Source organism: Mya arenaria, chromosome 10 (assembly GCF_026914265.1).
Source record: "Mya arenaria isolate MELC-2E11 chromosome 10, ASM2691426v1".
In the NCBI taxonomy this organism is placed as follows: domain Eukaryota; kingdom Metazoa; phylum Mollusca; class Bivalvia; order Myida; family Myidae; genus Mya; species Mya arenaria.
Window position 1 is genome coordinate 37109656 of NC_069131.1, and position 24691 is coordinate 37134346.

Genomic DNA, 24691 nt, shown 5'->3' on the forward strand with positions numbered 1-24691 from the left:
TCTAAATATTCTTTATGTTTGGCTTTTTTTAAATTTCTTTTTTCTTTTTTGCTATAAAAAGTGACATAAAAACAAATACTTATACTTTGCTGTTTGTCTTACAAAACAAAGCATTAAAAAAACATGTATCACAGAGTTCAATTGTTACAAGGTGAAGTGGTGGAGGTAACGTTGGTTATGGTGGGATAACCCTTGATCGTGGTGGTAAACAGGACAAAAGGCCTCAAATTGGTGTGAAAGTTATATGTATATATAATGCTTTAAATTAAAACAAAGTTAAAAGAAAACAACACTTGCTTGAATCCCTTGTACAAAGAGTAGTAACTTACAGCTATTGTGTCTAACATGCATGAACATTAGTTTTTGATAGAAAATCAGTCTCACTCTTTGCAAGCCGTAATATTTAATAACTACAGAAACAACCTCAGTAGCCAAAATATTAAACATAAACCCCGTTCACAGGGACAAAGCAAAAACATATAACACAAAATGTCCCAAACAAGAATAATGGATAAACAGCACAAAACTCCACAAACAACACGGTGCTATATACTATATAAAACTAGGTTTATTAAGGATTGTTAGGTACCGTCTTGGAACGGTCAGTAAAATGTAATATTACTGGGGGTATAAACCAGTTTTCGTGCTGTACAACCTCACTCTTATCCCAACAATCATGAATAAGGTAGAAACGTAAAAGGTCAATCTTATCAAAGTATGCGTTAACTCGAGGAAATTTAATATATAAAATAAATATAATAAACTATAGGTAAACCCCAAGTACTTCAATGATTAGGAATCCCAACTCTATTTGCAGACGGAGGAATACAATTCAGCGTACCTAATGCAAAAACTTTTCAAAGAGACGATGCAGTTATTGTTGAGCATCACACATAGTCTGCCTTAGCAAAAAACGATATAAAACTATGTGATCATAGAGTTTCATAATAAAATGCAGCATTGTACTAGAACTGGGAACAAACAAAGAAAACACTTTTAAAACAAATAAGCGACTATATTAGCCAAACTTTTATTCCAAATGATCACCTAAGTAAAAGTTTAGAAAAAAAAAAATACGTCACACGCTGGGACATCCCAACTAAAAAACAAACTGTTTTAAAGTTAACATAAATCTGCAAAATTTTCATAAAATCAAAGCACTGAAAGTTTAGTTATGTAAGGACGCCATATTCAACCTTATATTTTGTATGAGATATTCATCATCAAAACAAGAAGGCAAGTACTTTTCAAAGTACCGCCATTGTATCCACGGTTTAGATAAAATCCAAGCAATTTATTGAGTCTATCTGCCAAACTAGCTGCTGAAAACATTTAATTTTACAAGTTTTCTTAGAAACACCACAATAAAAATCGTGATGAGCACTATTTTTCGGAGTTAGCGATTTAAGACTGCTATTGTACTTTGATATTATAGTTTAATAATATAAATACCATTAACAAATTTAGGGAAAGCTTTCCTTAATTAATGATATCTGAAACCCTGTTTTAAAAGTGTATCCGTCATAAGTTTATTGCGAGAGATGACATTTTTGACATCTGAACATATTTTACCGAAATTTATCAATAAAACACCATATGATGCGTTTTTCATATCACTGTAATAGTGAAAATATCCCTTACTTCGAGTTGCAAATCTAAATATGATGCTTTTAAATTGGATATATAAGATTTGTTAAGTTGCAATTGTGAAGTTACGGTATGTCGATTTAATATTATCTGTAAATACCTGATTATCCAAACTTAAAATATCGTCAATATATCTGAGTGCTATTGAATTTATCAACATGGGCCAGATCTCCAGACTTGACATTTTCAACATAAGTTCACTCTCATAGCAGTATACAAAGAGGTCCGCAAGTAAAGGTCCATATAAAGCACCCATTAGAATGTCTATTGTTTCCTTATATGAACATTTACTGAATTTTAGAAAAGAATTATTAAGTACAAGAGTTATACTTGAATGACATCTGTGCATGTCCAATAGGTGTATTTATTTGAGCGATCATGGTAAAAAGCTTATTAATTATTAACTGCTGTATAGGTTGCCTCTCCCTAGTAAAAGTTTTTTTCTAAGAGAAGTCAATTTGTTTGTAATTAAACATTGTGGAATAAATGGATACAGCGTTGAAAAGTCATACGTATTAAGCACATTACTCTACTTTTAAAATCATTAACTAAATCTAAGGAATTGTAGATGGACCACACTATACTAGTTACAGAGTTTTCATAAACTTTACTACTATTTTTTTCACCTTCATCTTAATCGCAGTTAAGCAGACTGTAGCTAAAATCGAAACCTGTTTAGTAGAACAAGAAATGGAATGCTTTTATGCTTTTTAGGTCATCAGTGTATTGTTGGAATGATTTTATGATCATTATTCAATACAACATGAAGTTTAACAATAGACTCAATATGATTTTTAATAATACTTTCTTCATCGAGTTGGCTAGAAAGGTAAGTTCTAGACGATTGTCACTCTTCAATGATATTTTTAACATAATATAAATGTCAAAATATGATTACATTATTAGCTGCTTTGTCAGATGGAACGAATAACATAGTTTTATGTAGGGATTTGATCTCCATGATCAGCTTTGGAGTTATCAAAATAGACTTTGGGGGACGTATTTATACATTTGTGTTGCCCTTCACATACAAAAAATGAAATATATTGTTAAACGTTTAAGGTTAGACAAAATATATAAAAAGGGAAATTATATCATACAATTTTAATATGAAACACCCTTCACTCTTGTTTCCCATATTATTCAGTGTAATCAATATTGATATATTAGTTATATAAATCGGTATAATTTATGAAATGCAAAGTGTTGAAATTGAAAGGATTGAGAAAGTCTATCTTCCGATATAAATATGTTATGTTAGAACGATTAGCATATATTTATATGTATTTCAATATCGAAACTGATAACGCTATCATAAATTAACGTCACTGTGTATCTTGCTATAGATAATCAAAGTTATGCTTATGAATAAATAATTTTGAAAATGTGCAATGTTTCATTATTACTCAATATGAAGGTTATTTAACTTGTTAACCAATAATCGATAAAACATGATAAGATTTATAGGAACATTCAACAATGGGATAATAAACGCATAAGTTTCGTTAAACCTTTTAATTACCCATTGACTTAAATGTTATCTATTAATATATTAATAGTGATTAGATTGTAGTAGTCTAAGCTTAAGAAGTATTCAAAGTAGCCGTCAAAATAACGACCGTCAGGCGGAGTAGACCAACTTTATCCGTAATAGCCTTTTATTTGAAATGAATTTCATATTTTTTTCAAAAGTACATTTTCTTACACAGCGTATTTGCATTTTCGGGACAATTGGGTGCGGGAAAAATCCATCCAGTACCGTTATTCAAAATATACGACATGCAACAACGCACCACTTCTTATTTGGTTTGCTTCTTAGAGTTAAATTTTATAAAAATGATGTGTTTTGGGCGGAATAAGTTAATTTGCCCGATTTGTTGAGTAAATGATTGGTTTTATTTTTGGCTTGCTCATTGCTTATCTTTGAATTTTAGAAAGGTTGTTAAAATAACGTGACATTAAGTGGATCTAACCAGCTAAATATGTAAACGGATTATATATATTCAATGTATTGATTTATTGTAATAATATAATAAACCTACTGAAGTTCATGTTTTGGGGTAATGCAAATCTTTAGACGATAAAGACAATCAGAAAAATAATTTTAACACAATATAAATCTTATACAAAATAGTTAGAGGAAGATATTCCAATTAGTGCGGTTCTGCTCCTTCAATACTTTTCGTGCTGAGGAAACATAATAGCTACAATGAAATGTTTATATTATAGATACAATACTTGTGTTACTACTGTATATTATTGCATGAAGTCGATGCAGCGCCTTGTCCTTTTACTGCAGCGCCTGGTCCTCTCATGAGCACCATGTCCTCTTTCTGCAGCACCCTGTCCTCCTTCTACAGAACTCTGTCATATTTCTCCAGCTACCAGTCCTCTTTCTACAGCACCCTGTCTTCCTTCTCCAGAACTCTGCCCCCTTTCTCAAGCTACCAGTCCTCTTTCTGCAGCACCATGTCATCTTTCTAGAGCACCCATACTTATTTCTGCACCAACCATGCTTTTTCTCTGCAGCACCCTGTAATTTTCCTGCAACTACCTGTCCGTTTTCTGCAGCATCATGTTATTTTATGCAGCACCCTACCCTGTCCAGTATTCTGCAGCACCCTGTCCTTTTTCTCAAGCAACCTGTACTTTTTACCAGCACCCTGTCCTTCACTGAAAACCCTTGCCCAAATCAAACCTGGGGTAGAACAAAATGACCACGTTCTCATAGGCACAAAAGAGACACCGCGTCATAAGAGGGCACACAGATATTACCTTATTATCTACTCAACATCACCCTGTCACAATATTCATCAAAAAGAGTCAATGCGAAAAATAATCATCGTGATAAATGTATCACGTTTTTGTGTTTATTCTGACCGAGCTAATGAAATATTTCTTATTTTCTACGGTAAATATATTTAACAGTATGTATCAGAAAGTCAAAATCCAACTAATAATTTTGTCGGAAAGAGGCTCAATGACTTTTCACTGATCGAGCAAATATGTTTCGCTTGTATCTGTGTGTGTTGTGTGTGTGTGTGTGCGCGCGCGCGCGCGTGTGTGTGTGTGTTGCTTTTGTTTGTCATTTAAAGAAAGCATTTGCATTTGTATGCATAGCATGAAAATGAATTTAATTTAAAAAGGCCTTAGTCTTTCATAAAACAATTGAATGTAACGCTCTAGATTGATTTTCTTTCGAATAGAATTTTGCAACAGAATCTTTCAATTTGATTTATGACACATACAAAATGTTTATTACGATATTGTGTTTTAAGTTCGTTTGAACAATGTTTTAACTATGAATACGGAGACATATAAAGAAACAAAACAGAACATAAATTTTATTCAATTTAAGCATAAGAAGCTTATCGCCTCAGCAATATGTATAGAAACAAAACATGGCACAAGATAAAACATATAGCTTAGAATAAGACTAGTAAAATAGCAATTTTATAAAAAACAACTCTTTTTTAATAAAAAACAAACAAACATTTATTCAAAATAATAACAGCGACATAAAACTATCGAGCTAAACGATTCATACACGAGAGAATAAGCTTATTGTGGCATTTAGTATTTTATTGGACAAAACATCGTTTGTGTACTAAAACAGCGTGTACAAAAGTTTCCAACACCATCAGTCTTAGACTCGACAGGAGCCTTGGAAAAGCCAAAAGTCTACGAAGCTAGGACTTGTAAAATGCAGGTACATCCATTTCACCTTCATCTCACGCAATTCTCCATTTATTGTCTCTTTCTTTCCATACAACAGTATAAGTAGATGTCAGCAGGGCGCTGGCCGCAGACCCTATGGCCGTCCAAAATGACCAACCAAACCGGCCTTTAGACATTGTTTCCACCTGTAAGTCTATGCCCCAATTCTGCCTCGCCTTGATCCCGAATATAACGATGCCTACCGCTATAGCCACAGCTGAAAGATAAAAGAGTGTATCTATTTTTTGTAGTTTGTACTATTGGTAAGTTTTGCTTTGATATTTACAAAGTTAATGGTTAAGTGTGCCTTTGAACTTGCTTGAATTTATATACACAGCCCATACATCATGTATCTTAATCTTGTACATTCGTAAATTCTGTTTTTTTATATGTAAATATTTAATTGTATGGATTTTTGCTTGAACTGATTTTTTGAAAAGATAACACATTTTTAGGCTGTAGGCCGAAGACCGCAAATCAGATAGCTTCTGATCTGACGTGACATGTTAAAATGATAAATGCGCCGGAGTTACACAATGGAACATATGGCATTAGCGGTTTAGAACAATGATAAATAAAATACCACTTTCTTAAATACGTTTATAATTATCCAACGTTAAAGTGAATTTAAAAGCAAGTCGAACAATCATAAACTAATCTTGGCGCGGAACCTAGGGGACTATATAATTATAGCTTATTTCGCAGGAAAATATGTTTACTTAAAGATCATGCCTTTAGTTACCTACAACAAATAGTCAAAACGTACTCGGCCAATATCGGGTTTTATCTAATTTACTTTAAACTAACAACAAACTTGCGAGATGAAAGCAATGCTCATACACCTAAGTATATATTGGTTTATCATTAAATGTTATCACACTAATTGTATTAAATTGCATTAATATACATAACTTTGTCTTAGGTAATGACAGGCACTTATCGGTTACACTCAAAATAATTTATGATTGTATTTTGTTGGATATGAACAGAATTGTAAAGGAGTAAAATCTCTTATGTCGCACCTAGAATCTTTCCACGTTGTCAGCGCTTTCAATTTGTATGTATGGAACATTGACTGCGTGCATCAATGTCAAATTAAAAGGCCAATCTAGTTTATACTTAAGAGTGCACAGGCAAAATTCCTGGAACGTTTACAGTGTTAACAGATGAGCCAACTACATAATTCACAAACCCTTTCATTGTTTTCTCTAACAGAAAATGCCTGCAAAACAAAACAATTGTAAATGTATTATTTGCCATAACATTTTAGACTTTTCTTAAAATTCAATGTTGCATGTTCAGAAAATTTTAATCCTTCGTTTTTATTTCTTTGACGTTTATACATCTGCTCGATAGAATGTTCCTGCATTTGATTGCAATAACTATAAACCTATCCAGACATGCATTAACTTTTCAACGTAAAATTGCAATACCCAGGGACTTGTCATTTTTCAAATGTTAAAGCAGGTTATCCTTTTAATGTAACACATGCTTTCATGTGAGGATACTTAAAACCTAATTTACATCTGAGAGCTTAGGTTTCCCGTTCAATAACACATCTGGTATCAGTGACCAGATTTTATTACATGAACATAAATCATATATTTTATACACGCACGTGTAAACGCGCGAACCACGATTCATATTTACATTTTAGCTCGTCCATTCAGAGGAATTAATCGTTGAGATTCATGGTCTTAGAGCTTTCAAGCCCTTTGTGTTTTCACTGTCGTCGGTGTTGTAATACGGCGTAGTATTTCGGCGTATTTGTCTGATTATATTCATCGGTGTTCGGCGACTCTCTCAAGAAAACAAATATTGTGCATGGTTTACTAAGTAGGAACTTGTTTGGTCAATAATGAGTTTCGTAAACCAAAAATGGCTAAATGCATGCCAAAAAGTGAGACATTATACATGCATATATTTACTTGAACATTCATAGTTTAGAACATTCACAGACAAAAAGATAATGGCAAAAGTTAAACTTTTGGTTTTGTTCGCATACATGGAGTCATTATTTCTGTTCACCTATTTAAATGAGTGCGGTATCGGTCTGCTACGACGAAATTGTACGAACATGTTTTATCATTGCAACACAAAATATTCATTTCCGAGAAGTAATGAGGTAACTGGTGCTTCATGCACATACAGCACATTCCTAACACTACCTAATTTCATCGTTGCTGAAGCCGAACACACAGGAATTCTTTGAGAAAAGTAATTGGTAGCTCTTGTACTAGTTTAGGAATAAGTGCTCAAAGAATATGGTGAACTTATTTCCAGTCGCTTAAAGTAATGGGACTTTGGCATATCATCGGCGCGACAGAATCGTAAAAAAAAACGTAAGAGTTTATTTTTTAATTTTCGACTTGCGGGCTTGTCTCCGTTGTGTTCGTTGTGTCTTAGAAGGTTTCCTGGAGACAGCATGTGCTCGTTTATAGACAAGTTTGTTCGACTACGGGTAGAAATCCTGTGTAGTGTTACTCACAAAGCTAATTGACAATCCTAACACTTGCTGATGGCGAACAACTGCCTTGTTTTTATGCCATTGATAATATATTTGTATCGTTCAATAACCTTTAAGCGTTCATTTCTTCAAGCATCAACTTAAAATGAAGTCACTTAAGCCAATGCTTATGCGAAAAGCCAAATCTGATATAACGACAAGCAAAGATTATGCACCAATTTGTTGCATTTACATATATTAATGCAATATAAATTACAATGATATTGTCATTACCCATTGAACTACTCACATGCGACAATGAGAAATCCACAGATGGGTTGATGAGAGTTACATCTGTGGCACGTGCAACACAGATATATGGTGGCCACCAGCAGAGCCATGAGGCCTAGGACCAGCGCCACGGACATCAAACCCTGCGTCGCCTTGAACCATGCTGAAAAAGACGGTAAAAAAAGCAAGTTATAAAACATGATTTTACAGATAGAACAAGTGCTAGACATATAGGGGAAATGCCAACTGCATGAAACTTTGTATCGCAATGAATAAGGCTGAAATGATAAGTAATGATATGTAAACGACATTTTTGGCGATAGCTAAGATGGACACAATGATACTACAGGGAGATCAATTAGGCATATATGAACAATGCCACGGACATGTGTTTTCTGTGTATTTTTGAAGCGTGTTAAACCCTGGTGAAAATAATTAAATACAAAATCAGTACACAAATCCGGAAGCTGATATTTTGAAGAAGAACAACTTCATGTAAAGGGAACAACTTTGCGTCAACAAGATTCAATGTCAAGGCCTTCGAAAGACTTTGGGCACTTTAAGGTCGGTAAATAAATAGCGGATTTCCATTTATCGTTCAAAATTGTTTATTGTTGTAATTAAAGACTTTTGATGCAACACGATATTGTGCAATTACTTGCAATAAATGATAATATATTCGTTATATATTGTTAGGATATTCCTGCTCTTACCCATAAATAAGTTTTAATATAACTTAAAATGTGTGGAAACGAAAGATGTTCACTCTTTGAATGCCGTATAAGTAATGAAATCTTGACCTTATTTGATACTTCGAAAGAAACGTGTTCTTGACAAAATTACACTTGTCATGTTGTTTTTATAAATCAGTTGACAGTTTTTTAATTATTGCTTTTAAAATGCTGCGGGTTTTTTTCTACAGCGCTTTGAAAAGTGTAATGTGTGTTAATTGGTTGCTGATATTCATCCACTCTTGGCTTTCAGTTGTTTTATGTCATTAGAGACGTATGGAGATTCTTTACATTTTATAAATAGTTTATATCGATAGTTTAGAGTCAGTTGAGTACTTTAATCAGCAAAAAAACATTGAACAAAATATTTTCATTTAATTTCAGTGTTTTCCGTTAAAATTGCCGTCCTTTTTGAGAGCATATTTTTTTTACTGGTTTCTGTGCGTTTTGCCTTACGTATTTCAATGCTTTACCGTTCTTATCTTGCTTTTCGGTGTAAAGTCATACCCGGAGATGAAAGAAAGTTCATGAGGATTTTTTTGGTAGAATGTATTGGAACATTTCCATTTTGTATATCAGTGAAAACTTCTCTGATCTTGGCTTATGGAAACAATAACAGTTTCTTTAAGTATCAAAACCTACGTGTTTCTTTGAAAACAAACTAGAGTAAATAACTCGCGGATTTATGCTAACATTGTTGCATTTTTTATCAAATGTCAGAGAAAAAATATATATAAATAATCACACACCAGAATGCTCAATTCCAAACAAAACAGCCAATTTGTTTTTGTTAAAATTTCCGGATGTTAAAGAGAGGGCGCTCGTTCACATTTGCGAAAACTCTAACGTCAACATATTGATCCTTCCATGATATTTATGTTCCTTTTAACATGTCCTCCTCAAAACTTTACAATGACAGCATGTAGACAAGGATTGCATCATAAAGATTGTGGATTTTGCAGCGTGGCATTCTATGAACACTTTTTCAAGAACGACCAAGTACACATGTCGTTCTCACAATTCGCCAACAAACTTTTATGCACCGGTTTCATGATATAATCACCATAATCATTTACCCAATATGGCGTCACGAAACTGATAAACATGGCCGCCACGGTAACAACCAGACATATAAATCCAAGGTTCTGCAAAAGTGACATTACGTAATAAGTTGTTCGTCACTTCAAAGGTCATGTGACATAACACCGATTTATTTTAAATCCAATATAGTTCAGTTTGTGGTTCTGATTTCTAATATTATCATACTAACTAATGGAAGATACTGTATGAAACATATGTTCATGTACATTCCTAAAGGAGACCTGCATGATTTGTTTCTATTTTAAATCACAAAATATTCTCACAAACTAGTTAACACGTCTATAACTTTCACAGGAAAATAAAACTGCTGTCAATGAAGAATCCGAAACAAACAATAAATCCAGGAGTTGAAAATGTAAACGAAACATCACAGTGTTGTTTCAACTTCCTTGTTTCTTACCAAAGGGAAATTAGTAATAAAGAGTGACCTAGACATCCAGTTCAAAATATAAAGAGAAAGAGAGGTTTAGTTCTGATAAACCTAGAGAAATTCTAGCGGATCTATCATTTTAAGAGTGTATGATATATATAGATGTATATGTAGAAGTACATAATTCACATGAAAAAGACCAAAACAAACGTTTTGTTTGATTGTTTAGCTATTCATGTTGTATGAAACGGCTTTTTCAGAACAAAAATAATTGTTGTCAGCTAATAAACAAATGTTAAAAACCAGTATCCAGATTGTTTATGTTGAATAAAATAAACAAACAAATTATTCAAGTAAGCATACGATCTATCAAATACCTAAATAAAACACGTTAGCTAAGATACACGGGCATATCTAAGATATCACGTTTCACATTCACTTATTTTTAATTCCTTTGAATCGTTGTCGATAACGGTGATACTTGGAAACAGAAAACCCATAAAGCGGACATTGCCAATGTAGCACTTTAATGTCATTGTAAACATTGACGAAATATACACTTAATAGTGCTGGCCGCGCATTATAGCGGAATGAAATGTTAATGGTGTTCTCAGTTGGTGCTGATTGACATTTCAAGGCCTATTGTACTAATGTCGTAGCATTGCTGCATTGCACGATGGTTTTATACAATATATATATTTATGTCTGCTATTTTAAAAACCTGCATTTTCCGTTTAAGGGTTAATGTTTGTGGCATAACAAACAACATACACGAAAAATACAAACAACACAGCGATACCATACACACATCTGTTTATCAACAAAGTGAAAATCGCACGGAAACCAAACATTACGACTATGTCATTAATACTTAAGTTTAACTAAACTGCCTACATCTAAAGTGAAATTACCCATTTCTTAAGTTCTGAGGGGTCATTGAATGTTGCTCAAGGGTCTTCAAAATCGAATGCATTTATGCTAGCGTTGGCCGTGCTTCAATAACCATCGTAGCCTGACAAAATCACCTAGAAATAATAAAAAAATAGAAATAAAAGAGAAAAATGGCAGCAGCCTTCTACTGTGCACCTTTTGAATAATAAACAACGTTTTTAACGCTAGATCTCTGAATAATCGATATGTAACACTCGTAATGTTACACTTTAAACTAAATTTGTGAGCATATTGGAGTGTATTTACGTTGCAGCCAAAAATCTCAACAATTAAATAATTATATTTTTGCTTTAATGTTTAAACCTCAGCTACAATTAACAGCCCTTCAGAAATTGCTTTAATTTTCCGATGAATGCATCAGCTTAGAAGATTTTCGGATCGTGAGGCATCGCGTACTTATATTAATCGCGCACTTTTGTTTGTTATCTTTTAGCAGCCCACGAATATTTTAAATCAATATATTGAATAGTTTTAATCTATGACTTGTTAAATGTTTTTTGTCATAAGCGTTAATAATTTACGTTACAAATTGATTTTATTATTGGACTGTGTTTTGTCCTTAGCAATATATTGTGTTAACCGATTGGGTCGTTTTATTTACGGTAATGGTTAGAATGAATTACTGAAACGTTTCATAAATGAAATAACTTATTTTATTAACGATTATGGAAAGAAATAATGAAGTATTGGTGCAAATATAAGTGATGAATTGCGTGACGGATATCGTCATCGGGGATATGAACACAGTTGGGCTGGTTAAAGTGCGCTCGGACCTTTTGAACATCAAACACTTTTGTCAACGAAACTGCTATAAAAACCCTATAATGACATCAATAAAGCAATTAATTCCTTGATTGGCTAAGATTTTAGAGATCATATTTTAACGTGTTTTTGAACCTTTGAAATCATGGCAAGCGAGTTAATAGTGTTTTGTCTCACAAACATCTCTCAAAAAGATCGAGAGGTGTGTAGGCTATAATTGTTTTGAGAACCGAGATTCTGTACCAAACCTTCTTATATCAGGGTAAATCACTATTATAGACATTTTTAAATATGAATTTGTCAAATTTAAAATGTTAACCCAAGCAATGTTCCATTTTTTTCAAACGTATGTTTGATTTTAAACAACTTCGCATACACTACGAACATATATTACGAAGAAATATTAAAAATAATTGTTTTCAAATTTCTGGTCGAATAACCCTCGTACACTCATGTCGCACTCATGTTTTTAAAAACAACAACAACAACACGATTTTCTATAGTTACTCTAAACTGTTTGAACGAATGAAAGACGAACTTATTATATCCATGCTATACAATATATTTAAGAACATATACTAAGATTATCTGGAAACTCACTCCCAATCCTTCCATCATTGTAAATCACGGTACACGAGTCTTTTTCACAGGTGGCAAGAAGGCCGTTATGGACAGGACCTGTTGTGAGATCACCGTCGGAAACCACCCAGTATGGCGTCACGAAGCTGATAAAGACCGCTGCGTCAGTTATAACTAGTGAGATAAATGCTACATTTTCTACACATGACGTCATGTTTCATAGTGTTCACACTTTCTGCTTGATGTATAGCGTTTCTTACAATAATTGGCTAGCTTTTTAGTTATAAAATAAAGTCACAACGCTGACGAATATCGCTGCGCTATTTACAACCAGCGATATACATTCTACATTTTCAATATGTGACGTCAATTTTCGTAAACCAATTAAAACAATATACCAATACAATCATTCAAAAAAAAAGAAGATAACTGTTGACAACTTAGAAAAAAAAGTCATACACAGTCACACTGTCCAACTAAAACGCACATTTATTTGATCAATGAAATAATCATCTACATAAAACAAATAATTTTTATTCTATTTTCGTTTTAAAATTATTTTTCTTAACAATTTTCTGATTGAGTATTTGTTTCATGACTTTAAAAACAATTTGAAATTTATCCGTAAACTTAAGACTTAAATATAACAATGAAAGAAATCCAATATCTGACAGGAGAAAACATCTGCAAACATGTCCACTAGCAAATCCATCTCATATGGCTAACATAGAAACGTTCAAGAGAAGAAAGTGACTTCTCCAGTGTCAGTATTTGTAGGTTTTCTTTCGTAGTTTATCAGAAATCCACAGAAATAGAAACACAAATCAGGAATAAGATTTCTTCCTCCGTCGAGGGAAAATGTTCTATTAAGAGTGATGATTTGGTTGAATACTGTATAACTTTTGTTGTCTGCAAGCGGTTTACCATAAACCATCAAAACACATTTCAAAACCTTCTTAAAATTATGCGTTGTCTTTATGACTTTACTTGTAATTATATATGCATGTCTAGTTTGTCAATCAGCGAGATTTAAATATGAAAGAAGAAGTCATATTAATTGTAAACTATGTAGGAAAATATGTATCAAACAGTTTAAGCACTAAGATATTGTACAAAGTTTAGAAAAATGTGATTCACCATACAAGTTTGACTTTCCTAAACAGAAATACCGAAAGTAACGCCCTGGTCATAAGAACATTCCTTAAATGCTCTGAAATTAATAACTAGCGGGTTTATATACGTATATTGATAGTTTTGCATTTTTGTGTTCAATATTTTGGACAAATATGTGGATCATCAACTATTTGTCAGCCCCGAATTTATTTCTTTGTGTTTTATTGACCATTCAAAGGGCGAACCCCCAAAAGTAATTAACTGACGATCAGCGATGAATTTGAATTGTCTAGCGAATGTTGATATCGTTCTTGAGGACCACAATTTTCACATAAGCGTCAACAGCTCCGTGTTGCTGCTTGATTAACTGCGTGAAATGATCTTGCTTTTACAGGCGTGGGTTCGCACCCCCACTTTAACCAATTTTTTTTTAATTCGATAACTGTTTTTTTCATTTTGTTATTGTGATAACTGTTTTATTTTATCATTCTGGGTGTTGAGAAATGTCAAAAAGGTTAAGAGGAGTCATTTGGATATAGAAACAAAAACAACAGTTAACATCACTGAAAACACATGTGACTTAACATTTAAACTTTAGGGCTCAATGTCACAAAATAGGTAACAGCTTAAATTAAGATTTTATCAACAACCGACGTGAATTAATATGTTATTGTATGAAGTATATCATTTTTAAAATTGTCATACGTATTGAATTACTTAGAAACAAAAAGGCCATTTTTTACCATTTAAGCTTTAGGCATATATGAGTACTCAAGTAGTTTAGATTTGTTCTGCAATCTCCCAACAACAAGATCAGTCCTATCGCTGCCTTGGAAAACATCTATACGGATGGTTGGATTTATTTCATTCCTTTTTTGTAAAAATACAAGACAAGCAAAACACTTTTTACACAAGTTATATTTTCAGACATGCAAATGAATTTTATTAGCCATGCATTGCAAATCATTTGGCGTAAATTACAATGACATTTCCATTAAAGGTACAGTTATGTCTTGATTTAATTTTGAGAGAGAAATTAAACGAGCAGACTGTAAAACTTGAAATCCTAATGGTGCCAACAGACATATATTTAAAAGGATGGGGCCAATTGTTCAGAAATTTGTTCAAATAATCATTTTTGTTTAATTCATGGTTGTTTAATTTCAAATCCTTACAACTTAGGAGGCTCCATGGACCCACTTGTAATCTGCAGTATTCTCTTACAACATTCTAAACAACGTTAATGCTGTAAATGTTTTATCAAAGTATATGCGCAAATCATAAACTATTTCACCTTAAACTTAACAACGACGTTGTTAGAAGAAGATCAATAGCATCGTGTTAGCCATACGACAATAATACAGTGGAACCTAAAGGGACAAACGTATAAGAATAACATTGGACACATATCTGATTGAAAGAGGCACAAAGAATTAAATAATTTATTAAGTTATTTGACTTAAATTATGAAATGATTTGTAAGCAGACAAAATATATTATACTTGAAAATACATTAGAAATGGGGTAATGCAACAAATGGCTGCGTGGCCACACATTTCCCAGTTTAATAGAACGCCAAAATATCGCTAATATAATGTTATCCGCACACAAAGTCTTGTTTAGATAATTAGGTTCAAATAAAACATATTTATTTCAATAAGTGTGCCCCTTTAAACGGAATGATGTCCAATACAATGCCCCTAGGCTTTCAAACGGGCAGGTGTTAAATGTAATGCTTGAAAGCTTTCTCTGCCTATAAAGTGCCCCTTTCAACATACAAGGATCAACGCCAAACAAACCATATTCATTTGAATGATCGCATGCATTGGTGTCATATGATTTGTAAAATGTTTAGGGACATTCAACCTATTTTTTATTTTTTGTTCAGATGTATTAAAGGGGTAACTCCGACGCACGATTTAGTAAAAATAACTGTTTACTACTGCAGTTAAAAATGTCAGAAAATTTTGAAATGCCCAATAGCCCTATTTTGGCCTTTCAATAGTTCTGACGTTGTTAAACTGCAGTAATTTATAGTTATTACAGCTGTTGATGTGTCAGGCAATATGGCTTATCTTGAAGTATTTACCTGTCCTCATTGAATGTCACCATATAAATTATAATGAATTTTGCAAACCAAAAAGCATTGAACAGTGAGGCCATATGTTGCCAATTAATGAAATAATATGTAGAAAAAGATAATGTGGATCAAATGTGACGAAGATAAATGATCGGGTGAACTTTCTGTGCTTTTTAATCTACGTGACCGCAGGGAATATTAGGAATTAAAATATCATTTTTCAATATAACGTCAACATATATCATATGACTAACAGATCACATCTACTTGAAACAAATATTATATTTTGACAGTATGCAGTGTAGTGCAAGCAATATTAATGCGTCAACACCAATTGCAATTGTTTTCACATGACTTGAAATTGTTCTCAAACAAATTCAGGTTGCCTATCATGTCATGTACCCCGTCGGCATTTAAGGATCTTATTTCTATTTAATGGGACTTCATAGTGCAGCTAAGTGGGTTGGGTTTAAGTTGAAACAGGTTTAATCAATAATTCCCATAGAGCCTTATCCCGTGTCGGTACCAGCACGCTTTTACATGCAGAGCGGCAATCCCGACATGTCCGACAGGCTTAATCTAGACACATGATATTCCATTAAACTTATAACTTATAACAAATAAAAACTTATATCTTTACGTATAGTAATATGTTTTTTGCCGTTTTGAGATTTTATTGGGCTTCTTTGGTGAAACTTGAAACTTGTTTATTTGCTTAAACGCCTATTTCTACATATAAATAGATATCCAATGGCGTTGTACAATAATGAATTAGAAGATAATAAAAGCAATAAAACAAGACAGACACAAGCATTAAATAACCAGTAATCAATGAAAAAACACGAATATTTGCACACAGTACATTAGATACATAGTTAGTTCAATGCATAGTATATAAATTATATACAACATGTTATTATATGATGGGTGTTCACCAACGTGTAAACAGACAACAGCACATCAATATATTAGTAAATAGTTCATGGATATACGTTTTAGAACAATGCATAATAATCTATGAAAAGATGAGTTTTCAAATCTTTCTTGACGCTGTTTACTGAATCACTTTGTCTAAGGCTCAGAGGCAGATCATTCCAAATCTTAGGGCCAGTAGTTCTAAAACTTTTGTTACTGAAGTTTTTTTTTATTTAAAGTCACAACGTAGCATCCTATTGATGATTCCGAGGAATGATGTGAATGATATTGTTTTTGTTGTTTCGCAACAGCATTATCTTACATAATTATATTTCGTTTATAATTATGTTTTTTTCCGAATTTATCATAAAAAACAACAGTAGTGTTGGAACACTGTAGAACGGAAACGACCATTGTTTAATTATAATAATATCTTAAATACTTTTGAATTCGATACGTATAAACAACACAATGTAGACAATTGTATTAAAGATGGAATTTATGTTTGCAATTACAAATAAGGTCTAAATAATTATGTATTTTTTTACAAAAAGAAAACAACAATAAAAAAACAAAAGCATCAGTTTTTGATTTATAACACAGTAACTTTTCTAGCTGAACTCCGGAGTCATCTTACCAACTGGCATTTGACTGTCAAAAACACCTGTGCACATTCGCGTTCGCCTCGAAAAAAAACACAGTTGACAAAAACAAATGGCTAATTGTTTGCCACATACTAGAACGACCGCCTAGGGAAAGCATAAGGCGACATCTGTCTCAAGGGTGTCTCATCTGTCTTAATACATGAACATATGAAAACATATAAAAACTCCGTCATAACAAGAATACCACAGTACTAACTTTGTTTTTACTGCAATAGCGTGTATATTTCTAGTCAAACACCGACCTTTTATTACACTAAATGAACACTGTAACTTACTGCGCTCTCGCCGCCGTATGCTTGACTTACGCAACGACACAGGGAGTTCCAGGCGGGGCGTCACCGATTGGCACAGATGACGTTGAGGTGCAGGCCGCCGCTGCTTTTGCAATTGGGGAACTGGGTTCGGAGTATTTCTTAGTAAAACTGACTAAGGCCTCCCGCCAGGTATGTTGAAACATATTAGGTAGTGCTGCTTAAGCTTGTGCCGAAATAGCTTACCATTCATCTTATGTCGTCATTTTAAACACAAATTAGTACAGCTTTACTGCGACAAACTGTGAATACAGTTTCAAAATATTCTATGGAAGTATGGGTTAGAACGATTTTTCATACCCGATGGTGACAAGTTGTGTTTATGGTTTAATAGTAGGTAGTGTTGTTGGAGCTCGTACGCCCAACATAGAACATGTGTATCTATTTATATTCTTAAATCATTTTCTTTTTTGGAAATGTTTCTCTTATATTGACATACAACGAAAGCTTTTGGTTAGTTTTAACGATAAATCACTGAATCAAACATTTATTCTCTATATCTATATCTTAACGTTTTACAGTCTTTCAAATGCTGCATGTCAACGATATCGTAATAAATGATAATTTCTTAGTTTTTTTCGGAATCATTGTTTGGAAAGTGTCGTCAGATTTAAATTGTTGTGTATGAAAAAAGTTATGTTGAGTTTCTATTGCTAAGAACTCTTTAAAACACGTTTAAACAATAGTTTTTATCAAGTGTTTGTGCAAACAAAATCTATCAAACTATGAAGATACCAGATCCACATATTTCATACCTAAAGTCTGATGGTCTTAGACATTATATACAATCATTATTGAAAGTTGGCAAATACACTCATATGTGATAAAAATTGTCAAGTGCTAGATACAATATATTTCAACGATGACAAATATATCTGCAGGTTGTTGCGGGCTCCAAACACATCTTGGAAGCTAACGTTCGACGCGACATGGCAGACGGAGTGAGTAACAGTTTTAAAACAAATTGGATGTTAAAATGTTTATTTCTTAAATATACTCCGATTTGTTACATAAATATCTAAAACGTTTGTTGTACGATAATACTGTATATATTAATTTATAAATAGGGCATTGAACATGGTTCTTAAAAAGAAAAAAAAATAGTATGCGCTTAATATGATAAATTTTCAATGTTTTGAATGAGTTGCGCTCATTTATGTTGCGCTATAGATCAACAGCTAAAATATTATCGAACGAAGATAAAACAAAAAAAATCAGCTAATTTAACCCTCATATTTCCGGATACACTTTTGGAAAATGTTTTTTTTATGATTTATATTATTTTGATAGACGTAAAAGTTTTTCTGTTAAGTTCATATGTTCTATGTGCCTGTCTTTGAAAAAATGTCATTAACATTTACTAGATTGCCGCTTAGCGAGAATCACAGCCAGTTTCATAGGCATTATTTCATTGGAATATCTTGAAAGGGTTTTAAATTGTGGCCTAGGTTAAAACAATCGAACGTCGATGACAGCTATGGCAACGAAGCCAATGGTATCACATTAATTGATTTTTTTTTTATTTAATTAAGCTCATTTACATTGTTCAGCTTTAATTGAATGATGTTCCCAAGAAATCGTGCAGTCATTTGCGTTTATATTTATGTTGCCTGCCCTAGATTTTTTTATTAGTTTTTCCGTCAACCTTCTGCATGGCAATGCTGCCTTTAAATTAAATTATCGAATTACAATATAAATATTTTTTTCTCATCACTTTTCATGTCTTTTGTATAGATTATTTTATGGAATACATAAATTATTATTAAAATGACATACTGCAAAACTTCAAACTTCATACATAACTTCATAATTAATCATAAACTGTTATCGACATTTTGTTTTGTCATTATCATGTGTTTTATCATTCACTAACTTTCCGTAGTTTTTAAATATAATAGATTTAACAATTTCAAACTTTTGTGGAACAAGAAACCAAAATTAGTTTTCGGTCATTTTTAATCATATTTCAATGCACACGATTTCATTTCAATTCAACTTGATACAACCAGTGAATATTTTGTGTTAAAATGCCCTTATGATTATGTGTTTCATTTAAGTCCAAGAAGTTTTACACTTGTACCCTGGAGACAGTGACGGCGGAATGGAAAGGCTACAAGGAATTGACCAAGATGTGTTGCGATCTAACCCAAATAACCCCAGCCTCGCCCGTCGTTTCCAGGAAATAATGGACAAAGGGAATTTGGAAGTTAAATCAAACATGATGGTATAGAAAAACATCATTAACATTTACGGTTGTTTACCTTGAGCGCGTTTCGGGTCGAAACTAAAACTTCCTTTGTATCTCCAAAAGTTTATATCATTACGATTTTTAAACAAATAAAACAAAACCAAGACTAATTAATTTGCCTTAGTTATTTCTCCCATCAAAGCAGTGTGGTCTTATATTTATTGTATTGTATTTAACACTTATGTTAAAACATACATGATATCTGGTGTATTGCATTCAAACGAAAGTAGGAATCAAATAAAACCGTCCCCTATAATTTTATGGTACAAATACATCAATATCGAATGCGTTCGTTTTCGATTAGGTCGAATTGATATACGTAGAGGTTTCTCTTAACAAACTTCAAAACAATTATCCCCCTTACTTAACGATAGTTGACTCGTTTCCTTTGACCTATCCCTGTGCGGAGATTGTAGATTTTCTAACAAATTATTGTGGCTCAGAAGGTCATAGAAATCAAAAGTACAACAACCCTTTGACTCTCAGGGCAAGAAAAGTTTGTTTTCTTCTTTTCGGGTCCAAGTAGACATTACAATCACAAATGTTTTGTATATCGTTCAAATTTGACAGCTATCAACGATTTATATTCGTTACACTGGTTTGCTTTAAACTACTCGATGGTTGTGTGATTCAAGAACTAAGTTTTTTTAGTGTTTCAATATACTTCAATGACACATTGGTAATGGACATCTTTTGATTTTGATTTCTTTTAAAACCAGCTCTATTAATCAGAAATGTTTAGTGAGATATAGTGACTACCGAACAACTGAATGATTTCGTACCAAGTGTGTTAACATTCTTCAATAGAAAAGTAGAGGAACGACGAATATTAATTTTAAACCTCATTGTGGATTGATTAGAATGTGTTTATTCTTTGGCAATTTGCCTTGAAATAGTTTTGCCATAGGACGCGGAATCAGTTTTTACATTTTATTCCAATGTCGATAACAGATAAATGAAACCACTTTTGTCAATCACGACTTCTGTGGTTACCACGAAAGAGATTATGGTTGTTTTGATTACGATAAAGAACGAATATAATGATGGTTACTTTAAATCTGAATCTTAAACTGAGCATTTCTGTATATTTATTTTTATTTTCTTCCGATATATGCATACAAAAATCACGAACAAAAGGCTTAACCCGCTGGTTAATTCATATTAAACATCTGGGTATTGACACTGATAGAATCTTTAAATGAAGTAAAACTCATTGTTAGATTATATCTTAGATAACATAAGTGCACATAACATAGCATTTGCTTTTATCCGGTTTTGACATAATTTTGATATAAATCCTGAAAGCATTGCATGAGTCACTTCAGATATATTATTGCATATCTAAAAACTATCGGTGTTTAAAGTCGTTAGATTGAACTATATGACGTAGTCGTTGTGATATAAGAAAGAGTTTTAATGATTTGGGTTCATTTTGTTTTAGAAACTGACATTATTTACCAAAGTGCATAAGAATTGTATGCAAAGGTCCGGTTATACTTAAAGGGACTCACTCATGCTTTTGAACCAAACATTTGTTTTGCAACTAAATTCATTTTACTCTATGATACTGTTACTCCAGAAAATACAATGAAAGTATAAAAGACTGGTTGTAGTGGAGAGTCAGGAGAAACTAAAACCTTCACAACACTGCCACACGACTTTATACAAATCAGAGGTATATTTTAAATTTTATCGAATACATCGATAATATCACGTGATACTATCCATTAACTAATCATGCTACACTAATTTGTTGTTTCACGTTACTAATGATATTCAAACTTTTCGTCTTTATATAATATTTAGGCGAAGTTCCAGCTGTCAGTATCTTAGTTTTAACACTACTAATGAATTGACTGTTTTGTAATATAATTGTTGTTATTTTGTAAAAGTGCAAATTACAAACCATGAGCGAGTCCTTTTGAAATCACAAACACGCTTCTATTCCCCCTTTATACGTCTCAAATGATATAGAATAGCTTAACAATCCAAGGACAAAACATATTAAGTAATCGATTGACACACACTTTAGAAACAACTGTATAGATTTAGAGCATACGCTGTGCCATAACAAGTGCACTGTTTGCAAAGACACCGAGTTAAGCATTTGCAAGTGCTATGGAGTACGGTTTAAGTTGCGTATTGACGAGTTGCTATTTGTCTTGTGAAAACACTCATGTTAGTGTAAGACTGAGTTACAGCAATGTATAAGCTAAAATAGCACCAGCACCTTACAGTCAGGCAGTTGAATTTGATGGATGGCCATTGATAATTCAATCAAACACAATAAACATTAATACTGCATGTTCATGTTTCCTCTAATGATCCTACTTCTCCAGCGCCCTTCAATCACGTAAGCATATCGGTTTGCTAATGGATGCAAATACTTGACAAAGCCTTCCCATTACGCTATAAAAGCGTAGAAGAATGATACCTTGATTGGGTTACTGTAAGCATAATCCGTACTATAACACTATATTCTGAGGATGTTTTCGTAGAAATGGAAACTGTTAACCCTAGTTTAATGAATGTTCAGATATACGACATTCAAATGTGAAAACGTTCAACGCGTTTTGCTGAAAACTTTGGTTTCATTTAAACGTATTGTGTGTGTGTGTGTGTGTGTGCGTGTGTGCGTGTGTGCGTGTGTTTGTGTGTGTGTGTGTGTGTGTGTGTGTGTGTGTGTGTGTGTGTGCGTTCGTGCGTGCGTGCGATATCGCAAACGTGCTTGCATACTTGCGTGTGTGTGTTTTTCCGTTGTCTTGGGGCGCTACGTGTCTCTTTGGTTTGATAATCCCTTGAATTGTTTGATATAGTAAGTTAATTATTGTTATCTCTTCTCTTTTCTGTAATTTCGATGTATTCATAAAAAGTATCCAATTCAATTACTGTATCACTGGACTCGCCATATAAATATTCTCATGTTTTTATTCTAAACCACTTATCCTTGAACTGACATATGACATCATTGATTTGACCGTTTGGATATACGGTCGTTCTATAGAAGCCTTTCTATTTAATGATAACCTTTTAAAGTGACACTCTTATGCAAAATCAATACATACACATGTTTAACAAACATCAATTTGACTGATATAACTACTAAATAAGGCATTTATGAAAAATATTAATTACTGATAATACTGAAACCGTGAATTTAATAGCAGAAAGTGCAAAAGTATAAAATGATTGATGAATGCTAAAAGATTTACTGTGGTCTAATATAGCATCATAAGGTAGAAATACCGTGTTTTATGCTCATTTATGTCAAATTAAACTAGGTATTCGCTATAAAAACCATTGTTTTTTACATTTATGCATCCTTTTTGGAATATGAAAACAAAATTATTAATTGTGGTAAATCATATTTGGGAGTAAGAGTGCATCTTAAAGGAAAAAATGCAAAATGAAAACTTACAGTTAAATTATAGAAGCCTATATTGTTTAAAATGATAAATAGTTTATAGACATAGTTTTGTCCGGTAATACATCTTTCAACAACTACCATGGACGATAAAATTTTAAAAAGAAGCTTCTGTATTACGGCCTCTGCCTCATTGTACAATGAATAAAACTCACTTTGATGAAGAGTCCAAATCCTTCAATACCACCGCATTACCAACTATGAAATATTAATTTTCAAATCAGGAAGAAAAGTATGCAAAATACATAAAAGGATTACTTACAGGGTGCAAACTCTGTTACACGACAAAAAGTTGAATAACGAGAAACAGTTCTTAAAGACAGATGCTCATTTTCCTCTTAAAACTGTGTCCATGATTACAGTACTTTTCATATCATAACTTATAAGTCGTCATTGATATTACTGTTATAGTTTTTTCATCAATACAAACCAACACCCAGGTCCCAGTACAGGTTTTTTTGCTTGAGAAGTAATTTTCTTTAATTTATTTTAGCAATGACGTTTATCGATATACGTAATGTACAAAATAAAAGCTAAAAAAAGGAGTAAAACACTAGCGAGTTTGAACCACAACATAATGCAATGGAGGGAATGATCTGAGCTTGAGATTAAGAAATGATATGAGTGATATTTGGGCCTGGTCAAAGTATTCTATACCATTGTCAAGTATTTACTCAACTGAGTACATTTTCTAAATCATGTGTAATGATTGAAAAAGGAGTTCATTCTTATCTATCTTAAATCAAATTGGGTGTGCCTTTATAGTACTATTTCATTCATTTATATATAATAAAACAATTGAGTATTCCTGATAAAAACTGTGTTTTTTGTCAAGCACCGCTCTGACCCTTAAATGAGATCCATGACATATTGACCAAACAATTTAAAAAAACAAACAAATGTATTTAATTTTCTTCAAAGACAGTCAACCCATTAGTATGGATACATTTGATGAGCGAGTTTAGGAGAAAATACTTTAATAAATGTTGGGAAACTGCATTGGGCCTGCTTTAACCCACAGTAAATTTTTGACCTCTAAGTTTGTTCATGTGGTTTCGTTTTCTGGGAATCATTAATTGTTGAACAAAGTATATTATTCACTGCAAATGTGTGTGGGAAAACGTAACCACAAGGGAAGATGTATTCAATATGCTCAACCTCGTTTATTTATTAGACACTTCTACATTTTACATATTTGAACATGTACAAAGTTCTTCAACGCTCACTTTCAAAAATTCGCATTTTAAAGCAATAAATATACGTTAGTCCGTAACACACATATAGGCAAAATCATAATCCACAAGGTAAAGCTCCCGGACGGGACGTGGCTCGTCTATGAT

The 24691-nt window shown here is 32.8% G+C and overlaps 2 protein-coding genes across 2 annotated transcripts; one reads left to right on the forward strand and one right to left on the reverse strand.

Annotated features, from left to right (window-relative positions):
• Positions 1–5176: 5176 nt before the first annotated feature.
• LOC128205537 (uncharacterized) lies at positions 5177–23538 on the reverse strand. The gene is made up of 3 exons (XM_052907269.1): positions 23507–23538; positions 8121–8264; positions 5177–5581 (listed from the first exon to the last, which is right to left on the reverse strand). The coding sequence occupies exons 2-3, from the start codon at positions 8236–8238 to the stop codon at positions 5379–5381; spliced, it is 321 nt and encodes a 106-aa protein (XP_052763229.1). The 5' UTR covers positions 8239–8264; positions 23507–23538; the 3' UTR covers positions 5177–5378.
• Positions 17590–20017, forward strand: LOC128205536 (cystatin-like). Its single transcript, XM_052907268.1, has 3 exons — positions 17590–17811; positions 18561–18620; positions 19737–20017. The coding sequence occupies exons 1-3, from the start codon at positions 17626–17628 to the stop codon at positions 19863–19865; spliced, it is 375 nt and encodes a 124-aa protein (XP_052763228.1). The 5' UTR covers positions 17590–17625; the 3' UTR covers positions 19866–20017.
• Positions 23539–24691: the final 1153 nt, after the last annotated feature.